The sequence below is a fragment of the Globicephala melas genome, chromosome 8, assembly GCF_963455315.2.
Source record: "Globicephala melas chromosome 8, mGloMel1.2, whole genome shotgun sequence".
NCBI classification, from domain to species: Eukaryota; Metazoa; Chordata; class Mammalia; order Artiodactyla; family Delphinidae; genus Globicephala; species Globicephala melas.
Genome location: NC_083321.1, coordinates 7258534 through 7283834, shown reverse-complemented (window position 1 = coordinate 7283834; position 25301 = coordinate 7258534). Strand labels below are relative to the sequence as shown.

The 25301-nt window shown below is 54.7% G+C and overlaps 2 protein-coding genes and 1 long non-coding RNA gene across 3 annotated transcripts; 2 read left to right on the top strand and 1 right to left on the bottom strand.

Annotated features, from left to right (window-relative positions):
• The first annotated feature begins 52 nt into the window (after positions 1-52).
• Positions 53-2981, top strand: SAC3D1 (SAC3 domain containing 1). The gene is made up of 2 exons (XM_030833673.3): positions 53-707; positions 2027-2981. The coding sequence occupies exons 1-2, from the start codon at positions 134-136 to the stop codon at positions 2527-2529; spliced, it is 1077 nt and encodes a 358-aa protein (XP_030689533.3). The 5' UTR covers positions 53-133; the 3' UTR covers positions 2530-2981.
• On the bottom strand, positions 2729-14152 carry NAALADL1 (N-acetylated alpha-linked acidic dipeptidase like 1). The gene is made up of 18 exons (XM_030833672.2): positions 13709-14152; positions 13466-13638; positions 13263-13384; positions 12754-12876; positions 10464-10747; positions 10258-10362; positions 9467-9552; positions 9204-9323; positions 6216-6301; positions 6069-6132; positions 5916-5983; positions 5583-5674; positions 5411-5501; positions 4591-4672; positions 4333-4506; positions 4170-4257; positions 3967-4059; positions 2729-3659 (listed from the first exon to the last, which is right to left on the bottom strand). Exons 1-18 carry the CDS (start codon positions 13906-13908, stop codon positions 3473-3475), a joined length of 2238 nt encoding a protein of 745 aa, XP_030689532.1. The 5' UTR covers positions 13909-14152; the 3' UTR covers positions 2729-3472.
• LOC138842772 (uncharacterized) lies at positions 5934-24295 on the top strand. Its single transcript, XR_011377611.1, has 3 exons — positions 5934-6297; positions 8600-8728; positions 24186-24295. It is a non-coding gene; the product is annotated as an uncharacterized lncRNA (long non-coding RNA).
• The last annotated feature ends 1006 nt before the right edge of the window (positions 24296-25301 follow it).

Below are 25301 nucleotides of genomic sequence, written 5' to 3'. Positions count from 1 at the left end.
GCCCGTCGGGGTCGGCCCCGCCCCGCCTCCCCTGAGCCTCCGCCGGCCTTGGCGTGCTCTCCCGCAGGATGGGGCGAGTAGCCGCACCTGTGCACGGGATGCTGAGCGCCCATCCTTCCCCCCCAGCCCACCCATGCCCGGCTACGAGCTGCCCGTGGGCACGTGCGTGGACATGTGTCCGGCCGCTGAGCGCGCCCAGCGCGAAAAGGAGCGCCGCCTGCACCGCTTCGAGGTGGCGCCGGGGTGTCGCGGGCACAGGCCCCGAGCCGACCCGCAGCGCGCAGTGAAGGAGTACAGCAGGCCGGCCGCCGGGAAGATCCGGCCCCCACCGAGTCAGCTGCGTCCGCCGTCCGTGCTGCTGGCCACCGTGCGCTACCTGGCCAGCGAGGTGGTGGAGCGCACCGACGCGTCCCGCGCAGAGGTAGCCAGCTTCGTGGCGGACCGTTTGCGCGCCGTGCGGCTGGACCTGGCCCTGCAGGGCGCGGGCGACGTCGAGGCGGCGTTGGTGCTGGAAGCGGCGCTGGCAGTGCTGCTGGCAGTGGTGGCGCGGCTCGGACCCAGCACAGCGCACGGGCCAGCGGACCCGATGTTGCTGCAGGCCCAGGTGCAGGAGGGCTTTGGTTCTCTGCGGCGCTGCTATGCGCTGGGCGCCGGGCCCTACCCCCGGCAGGCCACCTTCCAGGGCCTCTTTCTGCTCTATAACCTAGGTGAGTCGGGGTCCCCACGATAGAACAAGGGGCAGGCGGCCCTCCGTGAGGACAGTGGAGGCCGGGAAAGGAAGGAGAAGCCTTAAAACCTCACCAGAAGCTCCCTCTCCATCCCTGCCTCCTAAGTGTGTGTCTCAGCCAATGCACAAGATGTACCGGCTCCTACTTGGACCTTCTGGCCTGTCTCTTCCCATCTTTGGGTCTCAGTTTTCTCGTTGCAAAAGTGGAGGGGATGGGGTTAGAATGGGACAGTTGACCTAGATAGTGTTTTTTTTGTTTGTTTGTTTTTGTTTTTGCGGTACGCGGGCCTCTCACTGTTGTGGCCTCTCCCGTTGCGGAGCACAGGCTCCGGATGCGCAGGCTCAGCGGCCATGGCTCACGGGCCCAGCCGCTCCGCGGCATGTGGGATCTTCCCGGACCGGGGCACGAACCCGTGTCCCCTGCATCGGCAGGCGGACTCCCAACCGCTGCGCCACCAGGGAAGCCCTAGATAGTGGTTTTCAACCTTTTTTTTAAACCTCCAGTTCAGTCAGTGTTACAAAGCAGCCAAGAACACATATGCTAACAAACGTATCTGAAACAGAAGGTTCAAGACTAGATCTTTTCTATGGATGGATGGTGCATTTTAATAAATTCTTTTTAATTGTAATAAAATGCTGTTGACTTCACAACCACTAATGGGTCAGAAGCCTCAGTTTACAAAAAGTGACCCAAGTTTCCAGTGTCGTGATTCTTGGAAGGGGAGCAGAGGCAGAATTTGAAAAAATAATTGCCTCACCAGGCGGACAGAGGAGGATGTGGCAGAAGCAACTCCCAAATCTTGGGGCAGCTACGGCAGTGGAGAAAGGGCTGGGTTGGAAGTCAGAAAACTCAAGATTTGGTTGGGTCAAGTTCTACTACGTACAAACTCTAAGGCCGTCTGAGGCAAGTCATTAAATTATCTGGGCCTGTTTCCTTCCTCTGTAGACACTGCCTCACTTTATTATGAGGACCCAGACTATTTGAAGGGGTTCTCGAACCTCTGGCAACAAATTCTGATGTGGCTTAGGAAGGGGCCAAGGGGGAAAGGGGGAGGGAGGGTGGGCTTGGCCTGGGGGAGGGGCGTGGCCAGACTGGGAGGTGGGGGTGGGGTGGGGAGTGAGGTAGCGTGATGAGCTCCGAGGAGGGCCGGAAGGAGGTGGCGGAGGTGGCGGAGGTGGCGTGGCTGAAGACCCGAGCAGGTGGGAGGGGAGATAGGGGGAGACCTAAGGGGATGGCACGGGAGGTGGGCCTGCTCCAGAAGGAATCAGCGTCCTCATTTGGGCTTCCCGCCCTCACAGGCTCGGTGGAGGCCCTTCACGAGATTCTGAAGCTGCCCACTGCCCTGCGTTCCTGCCCAGCCCTGCGCACTGCCCTGGCAGTCGACTCTGCCTTCCGCGAAGGCAACACTGCACGCCTGTTTCGCCTGCTCCGGACCCTGCCCTACCTGCAGAGTTGCGCCGTGCAGTGCCATGTGGGCCGTGCCCGCCGGGGAGCCCTGGCCCGCCTCGCTCGTGCCCTGAGCACCCCCAAAGGCCAGACCTTGCCCCTGGGCTTCATGGTCCACCTACTGGCCCTGGATGGGCCCAAGGAGGCACGGGACCTGTGCCAGGCCCATGGACTGCCCTTAGATGGACAGGAGAGAGTTGTGTTCCTGAGGGGTCACTACACTGAGGAGGGGCTGCCACCTGCCGGGACCTGCCAAGTACTGGTGGGGAACAAGCTTGGAGGGCGCACCCTGGAAGAGGTGGTCACGGCAGAGGAGGAAGATGAGGCTGTAGACACACCCAAGTCTGCGGCATGAGGAGGGCTGTGCAGTCTCCCAGAGCCCCAGGAGTGGGGCTGAAGCGCTCAGGGTTTTTTTTCATGATTCCCACACAGTAAAAGGAACTCGTTGGGCATCCCTGGTGGCGCAGCGGTTAAGAATCCACCTGCCAACGCAGGGGACACGGGTTCGAGCCCTGGTGAGGGAAGATCCCACATGCCGCGGAGCAACTAATCCCGTGCGCCACAACTACTGAGCCTGCGCTCTAGAGCCCGTGAGCCACAACTACTGAAGCCCGTGCGCCTAGAGCCCATGCTCCGCAGCAAGAGAAGCCCCGGCAATGAGAAGCCCGTGCACCGCAGTGAAGAGTAGCCCCACTCACCGCAACCAGAGAAAACCTGCGCACAGCAACGAAGACCCAACGCAGCCAAATATAAATAAATAAAATAAGTCTAAAAATAAATAAATAAATAAGTGAAAGGAACTTGTCTTGCAAGGACAGCAGCTAGGCTCAATTTATTTGGGGAGGGCAGGGAGGAGTTGAGACATGCTAGGGGCGTGGGGGGAGCGGAACCCAAATTGGGCAATGCCCTATCCACCCTGGGCCTCAGTTTCCCTGCTGGTCACTGAGGAGTAGCTCTGGTGGTCTCTGAGTTGACATCTAAGGTTGCCATTATGCGTCCCATCCTAACCCACCCACCACCAAGAGCAGTTGGTGGTTTTGCCATCCCCACCATCCCTATCTCCTGTTCACCCTCTGCCAACCAAGAGCCAGGAAGAGGGAAAGTTTCATCTGGGGCTTGTCACTCCCTTCAAGTGTCCGCACCGGTGGGGCCCTGAGCTGTTGCCTCAGAAGTTTGAGAGGGTCCTGTGGTCGTGCCCTTTCCTAGCATCAGGAGAGACGGGGACACACTCAAAGAAAACTGGAGTGGGAGAGGGTTAGGATAGGGTGGGGATGGGAGCTGAAGAATGAGGGCTAGGGTCAGAGGTCAGCCACAGGCCTCAGGGTGGCTGCTGCGCCCTCCAGGGCCACCACCAGGATGCTGAGCTGCCTCTGCACCTCAGCCCAGGCTGCAGATCCGGGGCCTGTGTTCATGGCCTTGGAGCAGGCATTGGACAGGCCCGGGAACGTGGGTACAGAGCCGGTGCGGGGTGCCCAGAGCACATGGCTGACAGGAGAAATGGGGGAGGATAGGACCATTCAGGGGCCAGGAGAGAGGGGAGCTTCAGCCCGGAACAGCTCCTGTATACGGCTAGGCACAAAAGCCCCTCTCCACTGGTGGTGGGAAGAGATGCAGGTTCTAGTCCCAGGGTGACCTTCACCGATTTGCCTCCCATCCTTTAAGCCTGACTCCCCAACTGTCTCAAGGGAGTGGGTTGTGCTCTAAAGGCCAGCAAAACTGACATTTTCGTCCCTCCAGCGGGTGCCCATTGCCCAGCCTCACTGCACCTCGAAGAGCTTCAGGACAGGTTCACCTGTAGTAGCGTTCCTCTGGGAAGGCTCGCGAATTCAGGAAAGTCCGTTCCAAGAGCATCAGCTGGTCATTGAGCATCCGCACCTGCAGGGGGCTGGAGGCGACAGGGCCCTCTGATCACCCTACAGCCAGCAGCCCAGCTGCCAGCCTGCGTCCTGCCCTGGATGCCGCCCTCCCAGACACCTGCTTGCAGCCCTTGCTCACTCGGGGGTGCCCTTCTGCAGTGCTGATACGTGTTGGCCCAACACCGTGGCTGCCTCCTCAAACTTCTCCACTGCGGTCACCAGAGGTCCTGTGGGGAACAGCCAGCATCTTAGCCCTGGGGGTGCAGGGCTCCCCATGCCTCAGTGTTGGGGGGGCTCCATACCCAGGCTGATGTTGTGCTGCTCCAACAGGCCACCAAGGTCCTGCTGGGCAGCCTGCAGGAGGCTGCGGAGGGTCTCGCTGTAGTCACTGACATTGAGAGGCAGGAAGAGGCTGTCACTGAGCCGGAGAAGCACACTGCCCACGGTCTGGGCCACGGCCTGATGGCTGCTGAAACCTTGCAGGAAGCGCAACAAGGCCAGGACTCAGTCTTCAGCCCATCCTCCTCCAGCCTCAGGATGCCCCTTGCCCTCATCCTCACCAGGGTCCACAAACTTGTCCACGTAATCAAAGGTGTCAAAGGCTGTGTGGTAGGTAGGGTAGATCCGGGCTGAGGTCTTGCTCTGGGGGAACAAGACCCAGAGGTGACAAGCTTGGGATGGGAAGTGGAGGGAAGCATACAATGTAGAGACATTATTTCAATTCAATTGTCACCACATCTGTGAGGAAGGTTCTAGGATTCCTACTTTACAGAGGTGGAAGCAGGCTCAGAGAGGTTAAGTAACCTTCCTGACATCACACAGCTAATAAGTGGCAAAGCTGGGTCAGGTGCCAGTTTCCCGTTTCACATGAAGGAGAAGAACCTGGGGTTTGCAGTCAGACAAGAGGATTCACATCCCAACTCCACCACTCAAGAGTGGTGTAGCCATGGAGGGGTGAAAGGGCCTTTTGGAGCATCAAACAGGGAGACAGGTTGGGCACTCTGCATCCCTTATCTCACTTTACCCTCAGACCACTGGTTTATACTGTTATTTAATCTATTCTGAGATAAACATTTTAAGATCTCTGGAATCAGGATGCTTCTTACAGTCAGTGTCATCCTGCAACTACCTGACAGTGCTTTCTTCCCTCCTGAATAGTGCGTATCATGACAGTGCATCTTATACTCAGCTGTATCTTAAATTTGATAAAATAACATAGATGAGGGTGAACATGCTCAAGAGAGGTAAAGAAACTTGGCTGAGGTAGCACAGCTAATGAGTGATGGAGCTGGGTTCAGTTTGCACTGGAGCGGCCCGAAGGAGAGGAGGGGGCTGGTGGAGCAAGGAACCGGGATGGGGGACGGAGGGGTGTCCGCTTACCCGGTCATAGGTGTAGGCGATGTCCATGGAGGAGATGCCCAGGAAGTGAATGAAGGGTGCGTAGTCGCTGCTCGCACCCAGAGTGCCCAGGCTGCGGTCAGGAAGATGGTTAGGCTGCAGGGCGCTGGGCCAGCTCACCAGCCCGGAGTCCCCAGCCCGGCCCTGGGCTCACCTGGGGACCAGGCCGTACACCGGGCTGCTACGGTTGGAATATCGGATCCAGTTGTCATAGATGCTGAGACTGCCGGGGCCTGGTGCGCGGATCTGAGCGGAGGGGGATCTAGTCTCGGGGCTGGCCCCTCCCCAGGCCCCACGACCAGGCTGCTCCTCCGCTTTGCCCACCCGAGCCCACGCACAGTCCTGCGGGTCCTACAAGGCCCACCCCGCAGCCTCAGTCCCACCCCCAGCCCTTCTAATAAGTACCAGCTCCAGCCCCGCCTACCCCGTGTAGCCCCGCCCCGCCCGTCCTCCTCCCAGCCCAGCTCCCAGCCCCTCCCATTTCCACCTGTTTGGCTGCAGAGAAGATGACGCTTTGGACCGGGGGCGTCCCCTGCGCCCTCAGGGTGGCATTGGCTGTGAGGGGATCCGAGAAAGACTCTATTAGGGCCCCGCCCTTTCGTCTCCCTCCTCCCCGAGTAAGCCCAGCCGCCCCTCATACCAAACACCGAGATGTCCACGTTGATGTAGGCTACGGCGCGCTCCTGCAGCTTGCTGAAGGACTCCTGCAGGCGGGTGGGACCCCGTCAGCCCCGCGCTGCCCTGCCCCGGAAACCCCCTCGAGCGGCGAGCTGCGGGGCTCGCTCACCTCCGTGAACTCTGTGGAGCCGATGAGCCCAAACTCCTCTGCCCCCCAGCTCGCAAACACGATGGATCTTCGGGGACGCCAGGTGCCTGGGAAGGGGGATAAAGGGCTGGAGGGCAAGATTCCTCGGATCATGGGGTGGCTTAGGGGGAAGGTTGGGGATGTGGAGAGGAGGGAGGACTGGAACGGGCCGGGCACAGGCTACTGGAGGTAGGTGCTGGCACCTCCCTGGCCAAGCCTTCCCTGAGGCTCCATCCTCCTTTTACCCGCGCCCCTCCGCTTCTGTGACAGCCCCCAACATTGACGCCAACACCGATCTCCCTCCGTCAGGGGGTCCCTTCTGCCAGAATGCCCTATCCGCCTCTTCTCTCTGGCTATGCTGATTAGAGGTCCCCCAACTCTCTCCTCCATGCATCCTATGCAAAACTCTCCCCTAATCATCTTCACTTGGCGATGATACATTCACATTCTCCTTAGAGCGTTATCCACATTGAGCCAATCCTTACAACACGTCGTGAGGGACAGACTATGACTCTCTCCATTGAGGAAACTGAGCCATAGAGAAGTTTAATGACTTGCCAGGATTACACAGCTGGTAGGCAGCAGAGCCAGGGTTCAAATCCAAGGCCTGGCTCCAGAATCCAGGGGCTTAACCAATGTCCCACATTGCTTCTCATAGCCTCCCACAGCCTGGCTTCCATCTCCAGTCTCTGTGCTCTCGCTGCTCTTGCCACAGGCCTCAGCCACCTCCCGGAAGCCTCCGAGGTCCTTGCTTGACCCCCTCACCGCCTTCAGATTCCCCCTACCCCTCCACAGCGCTATGGGCTCCTGGCTGTGCTCCCGTCTCTGGATGCAACTCAGTCCCCTTTGATCATTCCTCATCTTTTTGTTTTAAACCAAACTTTTTAAGTATAGGGACTTCCCTGGTGGCCCAGTGGTTAAGACTCCGCGCTCCCAAGGCAGGGGGCCTGGGTTCGATACCTGGTCAGGGAACTAGATCCCGCATGCCGCAACTAAAAGATACTGCGTGCCACAACTAAGACCCGGTGCAGCCAAATAAATAAAATTTTTAAAAATTTATTTTATTTTATTTATTTATTTTTGACTGTGTTGGGTCTTGATTGCTGCGCGCGGGGTTTCTCTAGTTGCAGCGAGCAGGGGCTACTCTTTGCTGCAGTGCGCAGGCTTCTCATTGCAGTGACTTCTCTTGTTGCAGAGCACGGGCTATAGGTGCGTGGGCTTCAGTCGTTGTGGCTCGCGGGCTCTAGAGCACAGGCTCAGTAGTTGTGGCACACGGGCTTAGTTGCTCCGCGGCCCGGGGATCTTCCCGGACCAGGGCTCCAACCTGTGTCCCCTGCATTGGCAGGCAGATTCTTTTTTTTTTTTTTTTTTTTTTGGGTTCGCGGGCCTCTCACTGTTGTGGCCTCTCCCGTTGCAGAGCACAGGCTCCGGACGCACAGGCTCAGCGGCCATGGCTCACGGGCCCAGCCACTCCGCGGCATGTGGGATATTCCCGGACCGGGGCACGAACCCGTGTCCCCTGCATCAGCAGGCGGACTCTCAACCACTGCGCCACCAGGGAAGCCCGGCAGGCAGATTCTTAACCACTGTGCCACCAAGGAAGCCCTAAAAATTTTTTAAGTATAAAATGATTACATGCTTGCAATGAAAAATTCTCATTTTTTTCTGCCAAAAATGCATAAGATGAATCTAATCAGACAAACCCAAATTGAGGGACAGTCAACAAATGAAATATCAGGATCATGAAAGAAAGAACAGCTAAGAAACTATTACAAATGACCCACGCAACTACTACATGTGCAACGTGTGATCCTGGATTGGTTCTTGGACGAGAAATTTCTTTTGCTCTAAAAGTTATTGGAACAGGGGCTTCCCTGGTGGTGCAGTGGTTAAGAATCCACCTGCCGGGTTTCCCTGGTGGCGCAGTGGTTAAGAATCCGCCTGCCAATGCAGGGGACATGTGTTCGAGCCCTGGTCCGGGAAGATCCCACATGCCTTGGAGCAACTAAGCCCATGCGTCACAACTACTGAGCCTGCGCTCTAGAGTCCGCGAGCCACAACTACTGAGCCCATGTGCCACAATTACTGAAGCCCGTCACCTAGAACCCTTGCTCCGCAACAAGAGAAGCCACTGCAATGAGAAGCCCACGCACCGCAACAAAGAGTAGCCCTCACTCGCGGCAACTAGAGAAAGCCCGTACGCAGCAACGAAGACCCAATGCAGCTAAAAAAGTAAAATAAAATAAATAAAGTACTTTGCCCATTTAAAAACAAAACAAAAGTTTTCAGAACAATTGGCAAAATTGTTAATTTCCTGATTCTGAGCATTGCACTGTGGTTATGAAAGAAAATGTCCTTATTTTTAGGAAATATCGAGCTCTGCCACCTGGTCCAGCTGCTCCTTCCCACATGCTGTGCCCTCCACCTGGATCTCCACCCCTACCGCTCCCAGAACTGCCGCCTCCCTGCGCTCTGGCTTGCATCTGGAAAGCCTGGTAGGTATTTTTCCTTATAGCACGTTTCACAGTTGTCATTACAGCATGAACTCTGGTGTTCACTGGGGGATGTCCAGTGCCTAGAACTGGCCTGGCACATAGTAGCCACGGGGGACATATTTGTTGAGTTGATGATTGTCCGTCACCCCTGCCTCAACTGGGCTGAGACTCCCTGAGGGCAGAGCCTGGGCACTGCCTCGCTCGAGGCCACATCTGGCCTCGCTTCATTGGAGGGGCCCAGGAAACCCTCAGAAGGTATTGCACAAGTTCCCTGCACCACACTGGGCTACTCGAGCGAGGCCAGGGCTGGTGTCCATGCATGTCTGCCCCCAGGGCCCTCAAGCTTCGCCCAAGTGGGAACTGGAGAATGAGAGAGAGGAGGGGGGACAGGACGCCCAAAAGCTCGGGGAGGACTGAGCTGGAGGCGACCTCCTGGGGAGAGAGTCCCTGGACCAGGGGAGCAGGATCCGCTCACCCTTCTTCATCAGAGTCCCCAGGACGCGGGAGAGCTCCAGGAGGACAGCAGTGCCACTGCTGGGGTCCACGGCCCCGTGAACCCAGCTGTCCCGGTGGTTTCCATACAGCACATAGCGGTCTGGCGGGAGGAGCAGAGTCAGACGCCCAAGTGGAGGAGCGAGGGTGGGTGGGGCAGCCAGGCTGGGCAGAGGGGGCGTGGTCAGGGGCGCTCAGAGCAGGGCCGGGTCCTGGGGGCGCAGGGAACAGTGAGGCGGCGCTCACCAGGCTCCACGGCCCCGCGGATGATCCCCAGGACGTTGGAGGAGTTCCGCAGCTCCAGGCGGTTGTAGACACTCACGTTCACCTGGCTGGGGGAGCGTAGGGGTGTTAGGAGTCTTCCCCTCCACCAAAGTAGGAGAAACTGAGGCCCAGAGCAGGAAAGGGACCTGGCAAGATCACTTGCCTGGAAATACCAGGAGAGACAGCGAGGCTAGAGCCCAGCTCTTCTGATTCCAATTCTCCTTTGTACTCACTCACTTATTGGATACCTAGTGTATGCCAGCAGCGTACCAGGCTCTGGGCGATGACTGAGACAGACATGGACCCCACCCTCGTGAGGCCTCGCTCTCCTGAGGGAGGCAGACCCCAAGGAAGTGAACAACTGCAGGCAGTGAAGGGGCTTGGGAGGACACCGACAAGGTACCTGGTGGCAGGTGGGGAGGTTAGTGCAGGCCAGGAATGACAGAGCGTGGGGAAGGATGTTCCCATCAGCAGGAACAGCAAGTGCAGAGGCCCTGATGTGGGAAGGAGCTGGGTGTGTTCAAGAGAGGGGGCGGCTGGAGAATGGAGGTCCAAGGTGAGGTGGGGGGGACCCCACAGGGCCTTGTGAGGCACGCAGCTGTTTCACAGGCTTCCCCAAAGACAAGACAGATACTCTGGAATCAGGGAGGGGTTGGGAGACAGGAGAAAGGGAAAGGCCAGGCCTTGAAGTGAGCACTGAGGAAACCAGGATCAAGGAAGCATAACAAGGGAAGAGAAGGGAAGCGTTGGGGGAGGAGGGGGCCCCATCTCACCTGCCTGCTGGGAAGATACCATCAGAACGGAAGCCGGGCCCCAGCTTGTAGTCACAGCCCAGGGCTCCCTGCCAGGCAGCCGGGGCTGAGGCTCCCTGCAGGTTGCTGGGGAGGAGGAGGAGGCCCATCAGAGCAAATATGGGTGCGGGGGTTGAAGTTTGGGGGCCACTGGAGAGTGGGAAGGAGACCCCAGGGCAAAAGCTCACCAGAGAAGGACTTCTGCATCCTTGAAGCCAATGGGCTGAGTGGGAATTGGGGGAAATCCGGAGGCATTGTCAGAGTCCAGGCGGAAGGAGGAGGGGTTGGCTGGAAGGTAAGGAGTCAGGGGGTCCCCAAAATACTCAAAGTAGGAACCTCGCTCCACCCCCGAGGGAGGAAGTCCCCAGGAGTGCGGGAAGGTCTCGTTCGGCAAGCTTTTCCCGTCGTTGATATCTGCAGGGTCCGTGTACACCAGCACCCCAGCCACCCCATACTTGGCAGCATTCACAGCCTGCAGAAGGCAGAGGAGGCTGTGTTTAGGGGAGGGACGAGAAGGGGGCACATCTTGTTCCTCTTCCTCCCTCCCTCACTGTGGAAGCCAGGACAGATCTGTCTTCCCACCGGCAAGATGATACTTAACGCAAGTCATTTGTTGCAGTGCCGCTTGAGGCAGCAAAAGACTGTTGAGCCTAGGCAACGGCTCATTAATGGGGTCATTAAATAAACGGAGGTACCCTACAGTGGAGTACTATGCAGCTGTGTAAAAGAAGGAGGATGTGCTCCTAAACCCATGTTCATATAAACACTGTTCATAGTAGCCAAAAGGTGGAAACAGCCCAACCGTCCATCACTGATGAATGGATAAGGAAAACCTAGTATATAACGTGCAAAGGAATATTACTGATTCTTAAAAAGGAGTGAACTTCTGATACATCAATGAACTTTGAAAACATTGTGCTAAGTGAAATAAGCCAGACACAAAAGGACAAATATCACATGATTCCTCTTATGTGAGGTACCGAGATGAGGCAAATTTATAGAGACAGAAAGTCAAATAGAGGTTACCAGGGGCTGCAGAGGGAGAATGGGGGAGTTAGTGTTTAATGGGTACAGAGTTTCATCTGGAACCATGAAAGCATTCTGGAAATGGTTAGTAATGATGGTTGCATAATATTGTGAATATCCTTAATGCCATTGCAGTGTACATTTTAAAAATGGTTAACCTGGTAAACTGGTAAAATGTATGTTACATATATTTTAGGACAGTAAAAACAAAACAGTACATTAAAAAAAAAAAAAGATCAAGGACAGAGTTTATGCACCAATTGAGAATGATCTCCAGGACGTATTAAGGTGAAAAAAGCATAGCTCAGAACAGTATATTTATGCTACCTTTATATAAAAGGAGAAGGAAGTAAGAATATATCTTCATATGTTCTTCTTCCCAAAGAAACTCTGGGTACATATCCCATAAACAAACAAACAAGCTACCTTTTTGGAGGATGGCATTATGAGAAAACTTTTTCACTCTATACTTTTTTTTTTAAACTGGAAGTTTCATAATCTGTATAATTCCACCACGCCTGTTCGCCTTTCTTCTCTTTTCTTTCCATTTTTTTACCCCCAGCTCTTATCATGGGCACTTCTTTTATTTATTTATTTATTTTACTTCTTTTTAAATTGTGATAAAGTACACATAACATGAAATTTACTATCTTAACCATTTTAAAGCATACAGTTCAGTGGCATTAAGTATATTCCTATTACTGTGCTACCATCACCTCCATTCACCTCCAGAACTCTCTTCATTTTGCAGATTTGAAACTCTGGACCCACTAAAGACTAACTCCCTAGTCCCTGCTCCCACTCTATACCTTTTTATATCTAAAATAAATAAGTAAACATTTAAGAAAACACAAACATGTAACCCTCAGTCAAAATTTTGTGTTGAGGGCTTCCCTGGTGGCGCAGTGGTTGAGAGTCTGCCTGCCGATGCGGGTGACATGGGTTTGTGCCCTGGTCCGGGAAGATCCCACATGCCGCGGAGCGGCTGGGCCCGTGAGCCATGGCCACTGAGCCCGCGCGTCCGGAGCCTGTGCTCCGCAACGTGAGAGGCCGGTGTACCGCAAAAAAAAAAAAAAAAAAGTTTGTGTTGAAAAGAAGCGAGTTGTGGAGGAAGGGACAACAGGAGGGATTTAAGTCGAATGTTCAGAAGAACTATGTCACAGGAGGACTTAGACTTCCAGAATATACCAAAGCTGAAAAATGTGCCCAATTCCTTTATTTCCCAAGGCTCAGGGAGGTTAGGGGAGATATCAAGGTCACACAGCACCTAAGTGTTCTTTGGGCCAATCAATGGGCTAGAGCCTGGCTGGGCAGAGTGCCAAAGCAGGCCATTGGTGGGTGGAAGGAATCCTTCACCCTCTGCTGCCCTGAGCCCAGGGCTTGGCCTACCCCTCAGCCCTGCTCCATCCCCTTCCCCACACATCCTCCTGTCCACTGGGGGCTGCTGCTTACCTTAGCCCTGCGCCCTACACCCCCATAGCGGGTCAGGACGATGCTATCTTGGAGTTTGATGCCCTGTTGGTATAGCTCCATGAAGTCTTCTTCCGAGCCCCGGTTAGCATAGATGAGGAGGCCCTGTTCCCCAGAGAAGGTGACCCTTAGAGCCAGGCCCAGGAAAGAAGGGGAAAGGCTGAGTGGCAGGATGAAGGATTTAGATTCTGTCCCCCAACCTCGCCTAGAGCTTATAAGCTCCCCAAGACAAAGTCACACCTGGTTTGCTCTGTGTCCAGGTACCCTGTATCAGGCCTGGCTTTGAGCAGGGCCCATTAGTGTTTATTGAATGACTAAGTGATGGGCAAAAGGAGTCGTAGTGGAGTGTGGAAGCAAGTAAATTCTGGGTGGGGCTGAGCCCCAGTTGAGGCACTTTTCTTCAACTGCCCGTGGGTCAGGATGGGAGCAGCTGGGGTAGAAGCCAGCGGGAGCTGGGCCATGGCAGTGGGGAGGGGGTGTCCCAGGCCCACCTGAGGGGTTCCGGGGGGAGCATAGGCAGCATATGGTGGTACCACATTGGGGTCCCCCTGCTCCCCAGTCAGGTTCTCTTCACTTCGTTGGGAGGAGAAGAGGATGCCCCCAGCAGGACCCACTGTGGAGAGAGGGCAGTGTCCGGGCTGGGCCGGCAGCTCCCCCGGCCCACAGGCCTCCCCAGGCCAGAGCAGGACCTCACCAACATCCACACGGTTGGGCTGCTTCTGGCTGGGGAAGGACAGCAGCACTTCGTACTCAGAGGTCCCGGCTGAGTCCAGGCCCGACTCGGGGTCCTGCCAGCGCCGCAGTAGCAGCTGCACCAGCGCCTCATCCCGGGGGCTGGTGGCCAGGTGCGGCTCCTTGGAGAGTTCTCTGCAGGGTGGGCCCAGGGTCAGGGAGGAGCCTCTGGCAAACAGGAGGGGCACCTGGGCAGGCCTCTCACCTAAGGTTCTCCCGGATCCTGTTGGCATCGAGCTGTCCCACGACAGCCTCAAGGATCTCCAGGTCCAGATCCTGGGAGGCTGAGGCACTGGGGGCTGGCAGGTCAGTCCCCTTGGGGATGGCAAAGTGGCCCAGGATGATCCCCAGCCCCAAGAGGGCAGCGGCCCCCAGCACCCCTCCAAGCACCTTCACGCACTGCATCCTGTGGAGTCTTGGCCAGCTGGTGTGGCTCCTTATAGATGGGGTGTCGGGTCCAGTTAACCATTACCTAATAGGTGGCCCTGCCCTTTGGCCACTAGCTGGCAGGGAGAGTAAGGGAGTGTCCTGCAGGAAGGGCCAGGAGCTCTTCACATCCAGCTCGATTTCTGCAACATTCACTTGGAAGAGACCTCCAAGGGGCATCAAATCCATACCTGGATGCTGAGGCTTGGAGAGGGACAAAGTTTCACCCACGGTCTCCCAATAGGAGAGGCCAAGGTAGGACTAGAGCAGGGCTGGGCCTGCTGCCCACCACCCCTGCCTCTGTTTCCCTGGTGTCATTCCATCTCCAGCACATCCAGCCCTGGCTACTTGATTGGGTTTTAAGTTCAAATCCCATCCTTTGCTAGATGTAAGTTGTGTGACCTTAGGCAATTCACTTAGCTTCCCTGAGCCTGTTTTCTTAGCTGTAAAATGGATAATAGAGCCTATTTCACAGAACTGTGGTGCTGTTTTCATTAAACAAGGCCACATCTGTAAAAATGTCTAGCGTGGTGTTGAGCCCATAGTAGGAACTCAGTACACTTCAGCCACTCCTGCCTCATCTGACCCCTTAAAATGCTAAGCCTAGAGCTAAGGGGAAAAGAGGGACTCAGAAGAATTCTCTGTAACTATCCTGCAGGGGTCCCAGTTTATGGGAGAAAGTGGGACTCTTAGAAGAGGAGACTGGGCACTTCACTGGTGGCACAGTGGTTAAGAGTCCACCTGCCAACGCAGGGGACACGGGTTCGAGCCCTGGTGTAGGAAGGTGTCACATGCCGCAGAGCAACTAAGCTTGTGAGCCCCCACTACTGAAGCCTGTGTGCCTAGAGCCCGTGCTCCGCAACAAGAGAAGCCACCGCAATGAGAAACCCGCGCACCGCAACGAAGAGTAGCCCCCGCTCGCTGCAACTAGAGAAAGCCCGCGTGCAGCCACAAAGACACAACGCAGCCAAAAAGTAAATTAAATTAAAAAAGAAAAGAAAGGAAGACTGTTCTAGAGGACAGAGCCGGAGAAGCACACTTTCTTGACAAGCTGACCTCCATCCTCTGACCCTACCAGGAATCCATCCATCTATTCATTCATCCATCCATTCATCCATCCATCCATTCATTTATTCACTCCTACCTGCAAGCACCTTTCATTTATTCAGCCCTATGCCACCTCCATGCCAGGCCCTGGGGAAGACAAGGTGCCCAGGGACTCAAGTCTAGCAGGGGAGTCAGATAGGCTTTGGGTTCAACCATGTGGTAAGCGCCCCTATAGAGGGAGGACCACCATGCTCCCAGTGGAGAGAATGACAAATTCTGTCCAGAAGGGAACACTTGAGGGGAATCTTCCAAGGATGAGAAGGCATTCAGCGTGCAGAGGAGGCAAGGGGCAGGCCATCCTTACAGAGGGCCTGGCACGTATAAGGGCTGAGAGGGAGAGGGAACCACCAAGTACTCGCTTTAAGCCTCTTTCAGACTTCATAGACAGCCAGGCAGGGCTGGGAAGGTCCCTGGGGCTCAAGTGTGACTCCTTCCACCTGCCATGGCCTATCCTGCCTTGGGATTCTGCCCAGCCAGGCTGCAACCCATTGGGTTTTTTTGTTTGTTTGTTGTTTAAATATTTATTTATTTGGCTACATTGGGTCCTAGTTGTGGTGCATGGGCTTCTCCAGTTGCGGCATGCGGGCTCTCTAGTTGTGGCGTGTGGGCTCCAGAGTGCGCAGGCTCAGTAGTTGTGACGTGCAGGCTTAGTTCCCCCTCAGAATGTGGGCTCTTAGTTCCCCAACCAGGGATAGAACCCGCATCCCCTGCACTGGAAAGCGGATTCTTAACCACTGGACCACTAGGGACGTCCCCAGGCTGCAACCCATTGATTGGCCCAAAGATGCCTGGAAATCTGGGGGAGCTGGGCACGGTGTGCACGTGTGTGTGTGTGTGTGTGTGTGTGTGTGTGTGTGTGTGTGTGATTTCACAGCACCCTCTCAGAGCAGCCCCCTTCCTACTGCTTACAGCCCCATTCACCTGCACCACCGTACCCACGTCCCCTTGAGCTGGTTGGGAGGGTTAGCGTGTTAGAGTGGCGGGACTAAGGGTAGGGTATAGTGTGATCAGGGACTTCAGGAAGGTGCACCAGAAAGCCACAGTCCTTGGAGAGCTGATTATGAACACCTAGAATATAATATTATCAGAAGGCCATCAGTGTGGGAGGCACACACATTCCTTATGAGGGCACAGGGGGACAGCCACCACCAGGCAGCCAGCCAGACACCAAGGTCAGCTGATAAGCTGAGGAACAGACATGGTGATGACACCATGAGGCAGCAGCTCCATGGTCCTGCCCCACCCTCACCTGGAAGGAACATGTGAAGCCACAGACATGACATCTGGACAAGAGCGTGTGACATCTGAGTGGGTGACACCAGAGATCTCCGGCTCAGGCTGTTGGAGTCAGCTGATGTCTGTGCTGCTGTAGGCACCAGACAATAACTCGATCAATCTTTTTTCCCCTTCTTGGATGGGAAGATCGTATGGCCCCTCCCTGAACATTTTGGACTGTGAGTGTTGATGGAAATCCCTTTAGGGAGCTAATGCATTTGATTTCCTTTTTATCTTCCCACCTCGCTCGCTCCATCACTCGGACTTGGAGAGTTCTTCCACCCCTCCAGGACAGCCAGTCCATTGGTGCTAGCTCCTTTCCACTCTCCCTCACCTCCCACGTGTGCTTTCCTCCCTCCTGGCCCAGCCTGAGTCCCTTGCAAACCCTCTCCACCCCCTTGATCCTCTCTGTTTTGGTCACATTCACTGGAAAACCCCCGACCTGGTTACATCCGCCCCTCCACCTACTCTGAACCTGCACCCTTGACCCTGAATATGCCTGTGGAGTCAGATGACCTCCCTCATCTCGCTTTAGGTTTACGATCCTAGATCTCAAACAGGTCCTCAGTACTGCCCGGCAGTCCTACCGTCCTTCGCCGGTCCACACTCCCACCAGCACTCCTAGATGGGAGTTGCACATCCCCTCCTCTCTTCTCAAGCCTCCAACACATTCTCCTCCACCCTCACGCCCAGCTGATGACCGTGCTTCCTACTTCACTGAGAAAATCAGAGGGAACGTCACCGTGATGTGTGATCCACACCCCTGTCCAAGGCAGCCTCTCCCCTGTGCAGAGCCCACCCCCTCGCTGCTCAAGGATGTGGCCCCACAAGCCTCCCTGCCTTTAGTGGATCACTTCCATCCACCTAAAGCCCCTGTTTATGGTGTTTAACACCATCTTTAAAAAAAAATCTCTCAGGCTTCCCTGGTGACACGGTGGTTGAGAGTCCGCCTGCCGATGCAGGGGACACGGGTTCGTGCCCCGGTCTGGGAAGATCCCACATGCCGCAGAGCGGCTGGGCCCGTGAGCCATGGCCGTTGAGCCTGCGCGTACGGAGCCTGTTGCTCCGCAACGGGAGAGGCCACAACAGTGAGAGGGCCACGTACCACAAAAAAAAAAAAAAAAAAAATCTCTCAATTCCACTTGCTCCTCTAGTAACCGTCCCATTTTTCTGTCCCCTTTTATGATAAAACTCCTCGGAAGAGTGGACCATGCTGGTCTCCAGATCCTCTCCTCCTATTCTTTTTTTTTTTAATTTATTTATTTATTTTTGCCTGTGTTGGGTCTTCGTTGCTGTGCACGGGCCTTCTCTAGTTGCGGCGAGCGGGGGCTACTCTTTGTTGTGGTGTGCAGGCTTCTCACTGCAGTGGCTTCTCTTGCTGCGGCGCACGGACTCTAGGCGCACGGGCTTCAGTAGTTGTGGCTTGCAGCCTCTAGAGCACAGGCTCAGTAGTTGTGGCGCATGGGCTTAGTTGCTCCGCGGCGTGTGGGAGCTTCCCGGACCAGGGCTCGAACCCGTGTCCCCTGCATTGGCAGGCGGATTCTTAACCACTGTGCCACCAGGTAAGCCCTCCCGTTCTTTCTAGAGGCCACTCCATTCAGGCTTTACTCCACTAAAATTACTCTTGAAAATGTCCACTTTGCTCCATGTTGCTGGATCCAGTGGTCAGTTCTGTCCTCTCTTCTTACTTGACCCGGCAGCAGTGCTGGTCACAGCTGATCAATCGTCCCTGGATCGCTTCTCTAGCTACACCCATTTCCCAGGCCATCTCCTGACTGTAAATTCCATTGTGGCCCCTCCCTCAGGTCCTCCACATCTCTGCTCAAATGTCACTTCTGCACGAGTGCCACTTTCTCTGAATTGTGTTCCTTCTCCTCCCTCAGGCTTCCTCTCCGTCTCCAGCTTCATTTCTCTCCATTGCATCTATCACTCTCTGACATTAATTATTCCTTATCTCCCCTCCTAGAATGTAAGTTCTACTGGGGCCTGGATCTTTGTTTTATTCGTCGCTGAATCTCCAGAACCAAGAGCAGTGCCTGGCATGTAGGAGGCGCTCAATAAATACTTGTAGAATGGATGAAAAACTGACCCAAACGAGCTCAGTTCCTCCACCACCCTGGGCATTCGTACAGCTGTCTGATATTTAAGGAGTGTCCAGGGCAACCACAAGGGATACAAAAGGTGGGCACAGAACTCCTGGGAAACAGACCCCATCAGAACAAGCCTCAACAGGATTGCTGAGCCAGCCGTGGGTGGGAGCCTGCATAGCACAGGGGCTGTGGGATTTAACAGACCTCTACGGCAGGATCTTTCTGAAGGATGATTCCCCTGGATGGAGGGTGACGCTGCCAGGCTGCAGGATAGGGGCCACCTTCTCGGGCAGGAATAGCAGGACCTTTAGGCTGGGCAGGAGTGGGGAGCCTGCTGGGAGCCTCTAGAGGTACCCCAACCCACTTCCACTGGGCCTCCGAAGCCAGTCGGAGGTTTGGGTAGATCTACTGGAGGTTGGCTTCAGCAGAGAGATGGGACCATGCGGACACAAGAGGCTGATTTGCCGACCTGGCCCCAGCGCCTTGATGGCATAGAGGCAGGAAGATCTGGGCACAGCTTGTGACGAACACAGTGGCCTGCTTTGACTAGTAGTTCTGGGGGAAATGTGTGTCTGTGTGTGAATTAAAATACCTGGTAACGCCCTGGGGCCCACACAGCTTTGCCTTGGGACTTCGCCTTGAGAAGGGCTTCCTGACTGGGCTGCAGGATTGCAGGGACGTGGCATCCACAGGAGTGGTTGTAGGGACTGAGCTCGGGGCCATGCTGGGGCCCTGGGCTGCTGGGCCGTGGCCAGGTCGCATTTGGGACATCTGTCAGCACTTCTGTGGTTTAGACATAACTGGAGAGGGGGCTCTGTAACCGTCTCCATTTCCTGCAGCCAAGCAGCGTGGATGTCGCCACATGTGCTTGCTTTCCCAGGCTGAGATGCTGGAGGCTTTCAGAAAAAACTCTTTTAAAAAAAATAAATAAATCGTGGATTATTTATACAGCAATAAAAGAACAAACTACATTTACATACTCTCACCTGTAGCAACATGGATGAATCTCACAAACGTAAAGATGTGCAAATGAAGCCCGACACGAAAGATAATATATTGTAGAATTCCATTTATATGAAGAGTCAACTCATATGAATTTATATGAAGTATATTAGTTATAGACTGTTGTTGCAGGAGGTCATTGACAGGACGTGACCGCCAGTTGACCCGTGAGCTGGACCGGGGCAACTGGGGGCTCCTCGCCCCTCCCCTGTCTTCAGAATGTCCGCTCTGCCCCACAGTTCCCACACTAGGAGCTGTTTTAAGGATGCAGCCTTGAGAGAGTAAGGTGGTGTTGAGACCATCTGGACTGAATACCTGACCAAGCCCAGTTAAAGCCTCTATATAAATCTTCAGGATTCTGGCAGGCGGATGCAGGGATCTACTGGTCTTTTGGAGCCCAAGATAAGCCTTGGATGTAAGTTCCTTTGCTTATCAAAACTGCCGCCTATCTTGCCAAGGGTGGGGGGGTAGGTGGAGAAGGGATGGATAGGCGTATGGGATTAGCAGATGCAAACTATTATTATATATAGAATGGATAAACAACAACGTCCTACTCTATAGCACAGGAACTATATTCAATATCCTGTGATAAAACCAGCCTAAGGCAGACACTCCCCACTGTCCAGGTTATAACCTGGTGCCAGCAGAGACCCCAGGGAAGACAGAGCTGTTCCAATTCTGTATGTCTTCTGTAGAGGGGATTACTGAGACAGGGAAGAAAAGTGCAAGAATTGGTCGCTGGTGCTGCATGGTGGCAGCTTTGACATTTCTCTGGCTTCTACTTTATTTTTTAAATATTTACGATTCTCACCTGCCCTAATCCAATATTTATAAAAGAGGCAGTCTAGAGAAAAAAAAAATATATATCTATATCTCCTGTAATAAACCATATGGAAAAGAATATGAAAAAGAATATATTTATGTATAACTGAATCACTTTGTTGTATAGAAATGAACACAGCATTGTAAAACAACTATACTTCATAAAATAAAGTTTTAAAAATATGCCACCTATCAAATGGGAGCATTCTGATGACGGTGTCTTGGTGACAGAAGCCCTTAAGTGCTTACATTGATTTAACCATTTAGCTGTTGGTCCAGCTATGCCCCTCAATCTCAGTATCAGATGATTCCCATCAGGAAAATAGCAAGATGGCTGTACAGCTGGGTCACTGGTTGGCGAGGCCACTGGTCAAGAGCCAATCAGGGAGATGCCTGGGAGCCCTGGAGCCATCCAGGGGAGGAGGGTAGGGTCTTGGGAGAGGAGAGGAGCTCAGCTCAGCCTAAAGCTGTGACCAAATCAAACCTTCACTAATCAAGTGTGTCATCAGTTTTTGGCCTGGGCAAGGTCCCACGGGTCTTAGTCAAACCAGGTCTGACAAGGGGCCACAAACCTGGATTTCCATCCTCTTGGCTAGTGTCCCCCCTGTAGTGGGTATAAGGCAGAAAGATGGTCACAGTTCTTTCCGTGTCATATTAGAGGATTCTGCCCAGTAAATAATACCACCCTTAGGGTTAATGGGACTTTGCGAAAAATTGCCCTATAGCATATTGACTGATTTTGTATCTGATTTAGCAATCTTATTTCAGGATTCCTTCCATTTTTCCCCCATGAATATATATATATATATATATATATGTGTGTGTGTGTGTGTGTGTGTGTGTGTGTGTGCCACTTTCTTGTATCCTCCTTTAAAGTGGCTTTGTCATCTTGCTGGCTCTGTCATCTCCCTCATTAGGGAGTTAAAAAAAAATCGAAAGCACATTCCTTGTCTAGTTGTATGGGAATTATTTCTAAGTTTTGAATATTCTACCTATACATTCTCTGTGTGTCTCTGTCTCTCTCTCTCGTTACATCAGTAACCAGGGGATGCTTAGAAAGCCTCCCTGGGGCTGGACCGAGTCTGAGGGCAGCAAGGCTGATGGGCGCAAGCCTTGAGGGCCTGTCGGTGGCCAGGGCACAGTGACCACAGCTGGACACTCAGGCCTATGGATGGGGTGGGGGTGGGACCTATGACCCAGGACAGGGAGAGCCCCATTGGTGAAGGGAAGCAGGTCTCAAGGGAGGCCCCAGGAGGCCCTGGTTGAAGGTGGGAGTGGGAATTCAAATTCCAGAAGCACCTCCAGGCCTGAAGCATGTTGCATGTTGGGCCCTTGGGAAGCTTTCACTAGCCCCTCCCCATGACTTGAGTGACAAAGAGGAAGAGACTTATCCAAGGCCATAGTATGGGAAGTGGCTCTTCCTACCCCTCCCTAGTCTTCTGCCCTTTGGAGTTAGACCTGGGGCTTCCAGTCCTCCCCAGGAGAGGGTGTGGCCCCCTTCCAGTCCCAGCCCAGGGCTTATCACAGGGGCATTGATCTTGAGGCTGATAAGAGCCAGACCTGGAGCCTCCTGGGGGTGGGGGCAGCTCAGGGCCAAGGGAGGTGGTGGACGACGGCCTAGGGCCCACAGACAGGCAGGGGAGCCATGGATCAGCTGCGGAAACGTTTACTGCTGGGACTTGGAGAGGAGCCACCAGAATGGCTTCCCAAGGAGATGTCCTATCTCCAGCCTTGGGCCTGGTTAGGGCTGACATTGGTTTCCATTGTCACGGGCAGTGTCAGGCTGCAGGATGACCAGTTCTGCCTTCTGGGAGCCGGCTCGCTGCAGGCAAGGGGAGCCGGGTGAGCAACGCTGGGAAAATGTGTCCTCTCTCCCCACCCACGAGTAGGTGGAGGCCCGGGTACCTGGAGCAGTGCCCCGTCTTGGGCGGCCTGGGCTCCCTCCTGGGTGGCCTTCCCTTCCTCCAGGATGGCCTTCTCTCCCTTCAGGATGGCCTTTGCTTCCTCCTTCAGGCTCTCATACAAGGAGTTGGGCTGGAACAAAGGGTTGCAGGGTAGCTGACGCCAGGCAGGACTGCCTGCCACGTGCCCGCACGGGAGCTGGGCTGGGAGTCAGGGAGGAGGCACAGCAAAAGAAGGGGGTCCTGGGCTGAGGTCTCACCAGGTCTTGCAGCTTCTCCCCCAGCGCCAGGTTGTCTGCTTGGATAGTGCTCAGAGACTCCCGAAGCCTAGGGTTGAAAGCGAGACCCCCGTCAGGCCCCAGACTCTTGTCCTAGGCAGTGCCCCACACCCACAAAACACAGCTCTTGCATGAGCTGCGTGGCCCGGCACAGCCAGGAGCCCAGGGTTTCACCAGCAGCCGCGTCTCACTCTGGCAAAGCTACAGGCAGGGAGGGAATTGTTCTCCCCATGTGACTTGCAGCAGGGGACCCAGACAAAGACGAATTGTGCTTTTCCTCTTCTCCAGCAAGGGAAAACCAGGCTGCTTCATCGCATATGCTAGGCTGGAAAGCCTCTAAGGCAGCCTCGGGCTAGCTGCCCATCCCTCTGAGCAGCAGTGGGGGCAGTGGCAGGGCTCTGTGTGGAATTAGCCCTGCCTGAGCGTGCAGGCCAGCTGTGTATGAATAAAAGCGCTGACCACTCAGATCCATGGCTCTGGGAGCCACATGCAGCCCTGGGGAAAGGACTGTCACACTCCCCCCACCCCAAGACCTCTGTCTCCAGGTGGAGATCGGACCCTGGCATTGCCACTGACAGGCAAGCAGCCATGGGACTCTGCAGACCTAAGCTCCAGAGCCAGACATCCAGAGAACAGACCCCCACCCCCACCCCCCGCCTTCTCCACAGACCAAACTACCCCTCAAGTCCTTGGATAATTAAAGATGGCGGTCTTGGGACTTCCCTGGTGGTCCAGTGGTTAAGAACCCACCTGCCAATGCAGGGAACACAGGTTCGATCCCTGGTCCGGGAAGATCCCACATGCTGTGGAGCAACTAAGCCTGTGCGCCACAACTACTGAGCCTGCGCTCTAGAGCCCACGAGCCACAACTACTGAGCCCGGGTGCTGCAACTACTGAAGCCCACTTGCCTAGAGCCTGTGCTCCGCAACGAAGAGTAGCCCCTGCTCGCTGCGACTAGAGAAAGCCCGCGTGCAGCAATGAAGACCCAACACAGCCATAAATAAATAAATATATTAATTAATTAATTTAAAAAACCCAACCAATACCTATTAAAACAAAAAAGAGAGATGGCCGTCCCTTGCAGGTAGCTTCATAGACTGCCCACTAACCAGGCATATAGGCACATTGATGGGAAAGAGCTGTGGCCCCCACTCCCATGGGGCAGGTCCTGCTCACATACAAGGACACTGATGCTTGGGAGGGAAGGGACCTATTGGCCAGCAAGGGGGTCACCCAGAGTAGAACAGAGAGAAGGCAAGGGAAGGAAGAGGGCCAAGTGAAGGTGCCAACCCACAGCTGTCAAGCTCCAGGCCCTGACCTCCATCGGGCAAGGCCCTGTCACCTTCCTGTCCCCACCTGCCTCCGCCCAGCTCACCTCACGCAAACATTCTGCAAACAGCTCATTTCCTTGGAGGTCCGCTGGGGGCCCCAGTCTTCCTTATCCAGGAACTGGCACTCCTGGATCTCCAGGTCCCTGGGTGGGTGCATAATGAGGGCTGGACTGGAATCTGGAGGCTGGGGAGGGTGGGGCGGGCAGAGAGGGGAACCAAGCCCGAGGCCCCGGCTTCTTCAGTCCTGTCTGGGCCACACCCCCTGAACCCCACCGCAGGCTGAGTCCCGGCCCAGGTCTGAATGCTGATGGCGGGGGAGCAGTACACTGTGCCCGCCTCCCCCCCGCAGCCTCACGCACGTTCACACGGCCTCACTCTGCAGGGTCTTTGGTGGACTCTGCTGTGCTCAGGAGCGTAAACAGGAACGTGACGGTGGCTTCCTGTTGCAGGCCCAGCTTCTGCTCTGAAGAATCTGAAGAAGGTGGCTTTGGCAGAGAGGGTGCCTTGGTGACTGAAGTGGCATGAGGCTGGCAGCCCAAGAACCGGGGTCCTCCCACACCCAACAGCAAGACAGTGGAGTGCAATGGTCGGGTGTTCAGATCTCCATCCAGGCAGGAGGAGAATTTCTCTAGCCCTCCTGCCACCCCGGCCCTCTGCCTTGGGAGGTCCTGTCACCTCTGTGCCCTGCTCCCTGGAGACCTGAGTGTCTTCTGGCTGCTGCTCCCCAGGAGGCTGCGGCAGCGGCTTCTCCTTGGGCTTGGAGTGGGCTCTTTGTCCACCCGTGGGAGACTGAGGGAGACGGAAACTTGGTTGGTGAGCCATGCCCACCATCCTGCTGGCCTCCCCTTTCCAGCCTCCCCTGGTTTTCTTGGGGCGGCCTCCAGCCTCGAGAACCTCCACCACCAGCTCTGTCCAGTAAACCAGATCCCTCAAAGTTTGGGTTGCTAGATTTAGCAAGTAAAAATAGGACACCCAGTGAAATGTGAATTTCAGAATAAATAGTGAGTCATATTTTTCAAGCATAAGTGTATCCCAAATATTGCACAGACCATACTTATACTTTAAAAAGTATTTGTTTTCCATCTGAAATTAAAATTTCACTGGGGTGTCCTGTGTTGTGTTTTCTTTCTTTCTTATTTTTGTTTTTTGTCACACCGTGCAGCTTGTGGTATCTTATTTCCCTGACCAGGGACTGAACCCAGGCCCTTGGCAGTGAAAGCGTCCAGTCCTAACCACTGGACCACCAGGGAATTCCCTGGGGTGTCCTGTGTCTTATCTGGCAACCCTACTAAAGCTACATGTTGACAGTATTTTGTAAAAATGAATTTCTGCAAATGCAAGGTGTCAGGGTAGGGGGTGGGATCCTATAGAAGCTTATAGGAAAGTGGAGACTCCCTCCCATTCTTGCTGTAGAAATCATCTATCAGTTGGGCATTGAGAAGCAAATAGTGTGGCATTCAAGACCCTGAACTATGGACACCCTTGTTTGTAACCCACCTACTATTCCACCGTCCTTGAACAAGCCTCTGCTCAGACTTGGCCAGGAGCTTCCCTTCCCAACACCA

Bases quoted from the DNA above. Each gene is read 5' to 3' on its own strand.
- SAC3D1 (XM_030833673.3), top strand. From the start codon at position 134: ATGCCCGGCTACGAGCTGCCCGTGGGCACGTGCGTGGACATGTGTCCG. The intron at 708-2,026 runs GTGAGTCGGGGT...CCGCCCTCACAG, and splicing joins CTTTCTGCTCTATAACCTAG to GCTCGGTGGAGGCCCTTCAC.
- NAALADL1 (XM_030833672.2), bottom strand. From the start codon at position 13,908: ATGCAGTGCGTGAAGGTGCTTGGAGGGGTGCTGGGGGCCGCTGCCCTC. The intron at 12,877-13,262 runs GTGGGCCTGGGA...TCTGGGGAACAG, and splicing joins CTCCCCCCGGAACCCCTCAG to GGCCTCCTCATCTATGCTAA. The intron at 6,302-9,203 runs GTGAGCGGATCC...CCCCCTTCCCAG, and splicing joins GGGGACTCTGATGAAGAAGG to GCACCTGGCGTCCCCGAAGA.